At 46.5% G+C, this 7,679-nt stretch overlaps 1 protein-coding gene across 5 annotated transcripts in view; it reads left to right on the top strand.

The window, feature by feature from the left end:
- The first annotated feature begins 2,150 nt into the window (after positions 1-2,150).
- Positions 2,151-7,679, top strand: part of RPAP1 (RNA polymerase II associated protein 1) — a 40,810-nt gene continuing 35,281 nt past the window's right edge. Inside the window, exons 1-3 of one of the 5 annotated variants that reach the window (XM_061462314.1) lie at positions 2,355-2,599; positions 4,018-4,203; positions 7,236-7,515. In XM_061462314.1, coding sequence (XP_061318298.1) covers positions 7,326-7,515 — 190 coding nt within the window. In that variant the 5' untranslated portion in view covers positions 2,355-2,599; positions 4,018-4,203; positions 7,236-7,325. Of the gene's footprint in view, positions 2,166-2,305; positions 2,325-2,354; positions 2,600-4,017; positions 4,204-5,710; positions 5,732-5,836; positions 7,516-7,679 lie in introns of those variants that run through there. The other 4 variants (XM_061462319.1, XM_061462316.1, XM_061462317.1 and 1 more) reach the window with 4 other exon arrangements.

Here is a 7,679-nt window from a genome sequence, read left to right as displayed (position 1 = left end):
CAAACCCTTCTGTAAGATCAGTGGTGCTCTCTTGTCTGGTCTGAAGATGAATGGTGCAAAACACTAAAATACTAGTTCCACTTTTTGCTTCAAGCAGAGGCACAATCCATTTATTTCAGTGGATCTTGATTTCAACTTTCACAGACCCACAAGCAACGATATATGATCAACAAGGCACCTTAAACTTCCCACTTTGATCAGCCAGACCTATAGTAGCAACAGAGTCCTGGAGCCACCAGCAATGTTGAGCAGCTCCACTGAGGAAGGAGAATAAACTGCAGTTATAGAATCATAGAATAGTTAGGGTTTGAAAGGACCTCAAGATCATCTAGTTCCAACCCCCCCTGCCATGGGCAGGGACACCTCACACTAAACCATGCCACCCATGTTCTTGAGGTTTAACTGCAAGAAACCTGAACAATTATTTCAAGGTTTTTCTTTCATCCCAAAACAGCAGAAACTGGGAATGACAAACTAAGGTGGCAGATGGTGGTGGAAGGATAACAGTTGATTTCAGTGAAACGGAGAATTGGACATCCCGTTTCTCAGCAGTCACTGCTATTCCTGAACTACAATTGACTTTAATGTGATTCCAGTGCCTTCAGGGAATGCAGAGTAGAGCTCCACCAGCCAAACTGCAGTCTGCCAGGGCAGCATCAGAGAAGCACTCCCAGCACTCTTGAGACTCCCTTCTGAGAATCTCCAAATGTAATTAAGAGCAGCTCTACTTATTCTTTCTGCTAAGGGCACCTATAAGCACCAGATGTAATAGGAGTAACTGCTCAGACACCTGTGCCAGAGCCAAAAGGTCACAAGGCTAGAACTGAGGGCTCTCTTGGCTACTTAGTCCCTTGGTCTAATGGGGCATCTGTGAGTGATTTTGGTGGTTCCTACTTCAAGAAGGGAGCAACGACCTAAAAGAGTAGAGTCATCAGCTTCACCACCTCGGAACATGGTTGCTGGTCAGCAGGCACAGAGCTGAGAGAGATGTTTTTTGTCCAGCCTTTTCACTGGGAATTTCAGTTTTGTATGTGTTCGTCCCAGCCAAGTTCCCTGCCACTGGTTAGGACTGGCTGTTGACAGGATGAAGGTTTATCTTGGTTTCTATAGATTTAAATGCTTTCAATGCTTGTAATGCATAAAACTTGTTTCTGGCTATAATTTCAGGGTGGTGAGGCACTGGAACAGGCTGCCCAAAGAAGTGGTAAATGTTCCATCCCTGGCAGTGTTCAAGGCCAGGCTGGACAGAGCCTTGGGCAACACTGTCTAGTGTGCAGTGTCCTTGCTCATGACAGGGGGCTGGAACTGGATGATCTTAAGGTCCTTTCCAAGCAAACCATTCTATGATTTTGCTGCAGCATCACAGCTTTCTGAAGGGATAAAAGACCCCAGTGAGATCCAGTAGACTAGAAAGTGCTGCATTCCTTAAAGCATTAGGGCATTTGTGGTGCTTCCCAAACAGTGGGCACAGCGGTGCTGGTGTCCAAGCCCGAATGACAATCTCAGCCTGGTCCCATGCTCACAGAACTCATTTCCCAGATAAAAAGGCTGAAAGCACTAAACTCAATGTTAAAATCAATGCTTCTACAAGTTCTGACAGCTTTACAGTAGTCCCTAATAATGCTTGGCATTTATAATAAATGAATAATTAGGCATGAATAATAAATTATAGCCATGTTTATGTAGCTTTATGTATCTGCTCTCCTGAAACACCTCCAGTCTCAGGCACATCAATGCCCTATAATAATGAAAAGGCAGAGTTTCTGTATTTACATGTATGTATTTCTTGACATGCAGACACACACTATTTGGTTCAGGTGCCCTGTATTTATATCCAACCAAAGCACCCGGAGAGAACTTGCACTGGGACTGCTCGGGCTAAGAGCAAGCCCGCAGACGTTCAGTTTCTCCCACCAGCACCAGCAGCAGCGGACACCCTGCTCACACCTTCTCGCAGCCAGCGGGAGAGCCAACAAGAGACCTGCCTCGCAGGGACTGCGGGAACACGGCAAGCCCGCAACCCTGGGGACACAGCGAAGGGCGCCCCTGAGGAGAGAGAAGATGGCGCTGGCTCCCCCCACAGCACCGAGCCGCTGGCGGCAAGGGCGGGTGGAAGTGACGTGCGCCGGGCGGAAGTAGCCGGCTTGGGACCGGGCGGAAGTGCGGTGCGTGAGCGGCGCGGCCGGGCGCGGTGTGAGGTGGGCCGTGCTCGGGGCAGGCCGTGGGGATGCAGGGCTTTGGTTGTGCTGTAGCGTAAAGAGGAGCGTGGTTGCAGGAGCCCTGCGGCCTCCAGGCGCCGCGGTCCCTCTGCGGTCCCTGTGGCGGTGGGTCCCTCCGCCGAGCAGCTCCCTGTCAGTCTCCGGGCCTCGCCTGCGGGTGTAAGACTTCGGTTTAGACTCGTTTAGCGGTGGGAGTGTCGGGACGTATCTGCTCGTTAGTTTGTTAATAGCAGCTCTTCGCTTTTAGTTCCATTTCGTGCCATGCTGAGACCATTTCTTGGTTGCAAAGTCTTCAGGCAAGCTGGGGACGGCAGCGTTTCTGCAGGCGAGGTGCTGTGTGTGTGCACATGGTGTGTGCCTGGCAGGCAAAGTAACAGTGAGTCTGATGTGACCAGCGTGAGATGTGGAGCCTCGTTGAGGAGATGTTCTCGTAGCTTTGGCTGGGGGTTTCCTTGTGGGAGGAGCATCCTCACAAGTATCTGCTTTCCCTATAGCCCGTAGAAGTTACTGACTCTTTTGTGGAGCCTGGGCTTTGGTCATTACACTGTTGTGTGCAGAAAAGTGTTTTTGTGGCAGAGCAGAGCATGTACATCACCTTTTTTGCAAAGTAGCCAAGAATCCTGAGTGAGGCATTCATTGACCACTAGAGCAGAGCAGTTGTACTTTTCCACTGACTGCTGAACTGCCTTGGAGAGGCTGAGATGTGCCTCTTTGCCTCTCCTTTTGATTTCTTACCTCAACCAACAGGTCTGAAGAAATATGATACTTTGAGGCACTGATTGTGAGAGCAGTACCTTGTATTCCTCTTTGACCCAAATCTGATAGGAGTCAGAGTTGATTCTTTGGTTTTACATTTCCTTGCTACCTTTTCTCTTTTAACTTCCCTGTGGTTACCTTCCCTCTGAAGGAGGTAACCTCCCCTGTGGAGACAGGCTGTGAGAGTTGGGGTTGCTCGGCCTGGTGAAGAGTAAGCTCAGGGGAGACCTTAGAGCAGCTTCTAATGCCTAAATAGGCTGACAGGAAATATGGAGAGGGGCTTTCTGAAAGGGGAGGTAGGGAAAGGACAAGGTGTAGTGACTCTAAAACTGAGTGAGGGAAGCCTTAGTTTAGATATTGGAAATAAATTCTTTACTGTGAGGGTGGTGAGACTGGCACAGGGTGGCCAGAGCAGCTGTGCTTGCCCCATCCCTGGTGGTGTTTGAGGCAACACCTGGAGCAACCTGCGCTAGTGGAACGTGTCCCTGCCCGTGGCAGGGGCTGGATGAGCTTTAAGGTCCCTTCCAACCCAAACTATACTGTGATATGATTCTATTATATAACTGTGTCTAGTTCATGACTTCTGTTGTATATGTCTCCTTCGGGCTGTAGGGCTCTGCTGCTGTGCAAGAAAATTGCATTGCAAATGCAGATGGGCTAGAATAATATAAACCCCCTAATGGTATTGGATTATATCAATTAAAGTGCAGTTCTTTGTGGCCCAGTGGAACCTCTAAAAGTCTTGGCCAGGAGTGGGGTGGTACTTTGCTCAAATGCTGTGTCTGATTATTCTTATGTTTTATATCTGCTGAGAGTAGTGGCAGGGGTTGGTAATGTGCCTCCAAAGCTTAAATGTTGCTTCTGGAAAGCACTGGAGGAGTATTGTAGACCTCAGTTTATCTGTAAGGTAAATGCCATTCTTTGTGATGCTCTGGTACAGGCTTACACTCGATCTGAAGCTGGTTAATCCAAAATTAAACAAGTGCTGGGCATGTGAAGCAGTCTGCTTTATTGCCTTCTGTGCTTTTGTGTCTTCTTGAAGCCTGGCTCAGACCATTGCTCTCAGCTGAGTTTGTAAAACTTCCTGCAGCACTGATGGGCTTTTCAAACAGTATCCTTGGAAAGTCCAGAGCATGACAGACAGAAAGATACTTATTGAGACTTTAAGTGCAAACAGAAAGTACAATAGCAGATGATAGTGTGTTCACAGAATAATCACTATGTTCTGGTGTGTCCTGTGGTCCTTTGACAGCATTTCTGATCCCTTACATGTGTTCATATGATAATATCCTCATGAGGCTGCATATGTTGGCTAGATGGTGGTCCCTCCAGGCAAACAGTTTGTGTGTGGTTACCTCTTAAGTAGCCAGCTGCCGGGTCGGAGATAACCAGCCACAGGATGCTGGGATTAGTCCTGATCATCAGTAGAGTGTTATTTTTCTTGCATGTTTTCTCTGTGCTCTGGTGGATAAGAGTTTCTCTTTATGATGGCCAGGTGAATGTTGCCAGTGTGCTTGGATGTCTTTCATGGGGCATGGAAAAAGGTACCATTGGAAAGCAAACTCTTTTCACTACATTCTGTCTGTAAGTTCCATATGTACTTAAGCAGTTCTTAGCTCATTGGACTGCAGAAGGACCAAGTCAGAGGCCTTGGTTGTATTAGATTTCTAGACCCAGTTGGGTCATGGAAAGAACACTTTTAAAGCTTTTAGTTACTTTTTTACCAAACTAGCACCCACCTCTGTATTGACATCTTGTAACTCTTCTGGGTGGCCTCTGTATCCCTATGGAGGAAGGAACGACTTTGAGGAAAGGGTTCCTGGAATAACTAACCTTTTTAGACAATGACTGCATAGTTGGCTTCTTGTGCTTGACAATTCCTCGGGCAAATGAAAGCAGTTTCAAGGCCTGCTGTATTTTTAGCTATTTGAATACACAGAGACTTGCACAAGTGTATGGAGATCCCTGTGTGGAAGAGGCTTATTTCAGAAAGATTAGCAGCACACTTGCTTATGTCTGTTAATCTTAGCATCATCCCCATTTTGGCTTTGAAGCCTGTGATGATGGGGCATGAAACATTTGGCTTGATGCATGTGGTGCTACTTATGCATATCAAAGAGAGACCTATCAACTGAAGTATGACTGTTGGAGCCCCTGTTGTGGCAGAAAGCTCCATAAATTAACAGCAATAGGTATGTGCTGATGCTAGGAGTACACAGAAAGGGAGCTGTCTGCAGAAGTTGCAGATTTTCCTGTGCAGTTGCAAGGGAACAGTGCTGAAAGGGAGTGTTTCTGCTTTCTCAGCATCAGTCAGAACCACAATGACATCCCAGGAGTGTTTTTGTTAAGCCCTCCTCCAACAGTAGCAATGCACCACAGCAGTGTGCCCCATTCCCTTCCTGCCCTGAAGTAGCCTTTGCTAGCGGCAGTGTTCCACAGATGTCCTTGACAGCATTGATAGAGAAATTGGGCATTTTCCATGAGTGCTGGGGGTGGGTTTTGTTGTTCAGTGGGTACAGGGATGTCCCTCTTGCTGCTGCTTGTGCCGTGTGTAGGCTTGGTTTAACTGGAAGTTGTTGTTCTGGGACTCTTGAGCTTACAGCTTTCATTAAGATTGGTGTTTTGAGATGTCTGAAATAAGCAACTAACTCGTGATGTTGGCATTGAATGAAGAAGTCTGGGTCCTCAGCCATGTAGTACTGAAGTGAATAGAGTCCCTGGAAACCTTGAAACCTCTGAAAATCCACTTTGTTTTGGTAGACAAAACTCTTTAAGTCTGAATGGCTTTTAGTCCAGCTTTTGCACAAAGTAAGGGGCATGAAAAAGAATTTCAGCGAGTCTTACATGGTTTGTGGTTTTACACTGAGGCCTTGATTTTAGAAAGGTAACAAACATAGAACTCTCTGGAGCTCTTCGTGCTCTTGGAACCAGCAGCATCACACCTAACTAACCTTGGTCAAGAATGAGGACCCTGAAAATAGTGTAACTATTCCAAGTATAGGTGGTAAATACTGCATGCAGTAATTCTTGTGTCTGTTAGCATGTTTTCCACAAGATATCTCTCCACGTATTTTACAATGAAGTATGATAATAGCATAAGACAAAATATTGGTTTCAGAGCAGTGGCTGTATTTGCACAGGGGTTGAACTTTGCTTTGGTCTTAGATTAAAACAGAGACTCATTTCCAAGCTTTGCATTTTCTCATATGTACAGCCTTCCCATATGGCATATAACTGCAGTTTTAAAATCCACATCCACTTCCCTTCCATACTTCACAATAAATTGTCATTGAGTCCTGATGGGCTTTTGAAAAGTGGAAGAGATCAAATATGTACCAAACATTTCAACATACCAAGTGTGGGAGGTGTCAGGTCTGTAGCATTAGTGCTGCTTAGTGACTCAATTAGTGTGAAATGTATTTGCAAACACTTTACTTGCTGCCTGTCAGAAATAGATTGATGGTCCCAGGCTCTGGGAATGAGAGGTGAGAGTAATACTCACAAGTATTTTCATGCCCAAGAGAACGGAAGAGGAATAGTTGCCTTCCCAGTAAATTCTTACATGCACAGAGGTAGAAGTCTTTATAAATACCATCCTTGGCTTTCCATTTAAAACTGGCCTGGGCAGTGAATGAAAATGCTTGGAAATAACATGACTTCTGTCAGTGAGAGGTCAGTGAAAGACTGAGAGAGAAGAGAGCTAGAGCAGAAGGACTAGATAGGGAAGAAAAACTGTTTTCACTTGGGAGATATGAGCGTGAAGGAGAGCACAGTCAGTGAGAGTGAGTGCATTGTCCAAATCTACATGCACAGGCTGTTTCATCCTGACAGGAATGCTAATACTGGGATTCAGAGAAGACTTTATGCTGGAGGGGGGAGGTTTGCATGAGACTATGTCTCTGATGTTCTGGTTGGTGTTGATAATGGAGGAAGTGAAATCTGTTGTCTTGGACAAGGTGCTTCTGTGGCTTTGCAAATCCAAGGCTGTGTTGTTGGCACTCTGCAGTGATGCAGTTGTTGGCTGGCTTTTTGCTGGAATGATGCCATTCTGCTTCCAGCTGGCTGCTAGACCAGGTGTTGGCTTGTCTAGTAGCATGTTCTCTGGCAACGAAGAACAAGGTGGATGGTTTGTCTGGGATTCTGGTACAACTAGTTGTGTCCTGGGGTGATCCTGAAGTAGGGTGGATGTGGTATATACTGGAACAGCAGAGTGGTACAAAAGTTAATAGTTTTCCCTTGCTGTCCCCATCCTCTCTCCAGGACCTCCAATTCTGTAACCAGTTTTCCACATCTGCAGTAGTTTCCATGTGAACAGTACACAGGACTGGATTGCAAGAGCAAGAAGGCAGGATGTTGTTGAGACCAAAGCCTGGGGAGTCTGAGGCAGACCTGCTGCACTTTCAAAACCAGTTCCTGGCAGCCAGAGCTTCACCTGCAGTAAAGGTTGTGAAGAAAGCAGACAAGAGGAAAGGGGAGGAAAGGACCACAGATGCTGAGAGACCCCCACTACAGGACAGCAAGGATGTGGTCATGTTGGATGGTAATTTCCCTTGTGGGCTTATTTGGATTACCAGAATTCTGTGTCTCTTTCTGTCTTCCTCACTGCTTGTGTTTTCACCTCCCTCTCAACTCGGTGTTCCTTTTGCCCTGCATGTGTGTCCTCCTTGCAGTATTGTTTGTTCTTAGCCTTGTCGGGAAACACAC

This window comes from Pezoporus flaviventris, unplaced genomic scaffold, assembly GCF_033815535.1.
Source record: "Pezoporus flaviventris isolate CSIRO_AGI_PZ_B2104156 unplaced genomic scaffold, CSIRO_AGI_Pfla_v1 ptg000035l, whole genome shotgun sequence".
Lineage (NCBI taxonomy): Eukaryota > Metazoa > Chordata > Aves > Psittaciformes > Psittacidae > Pezoporus > Pezoporus flaviventris.
This window is presented reverse-complemented; position numbering and strand designations above follow the sequence as displayed.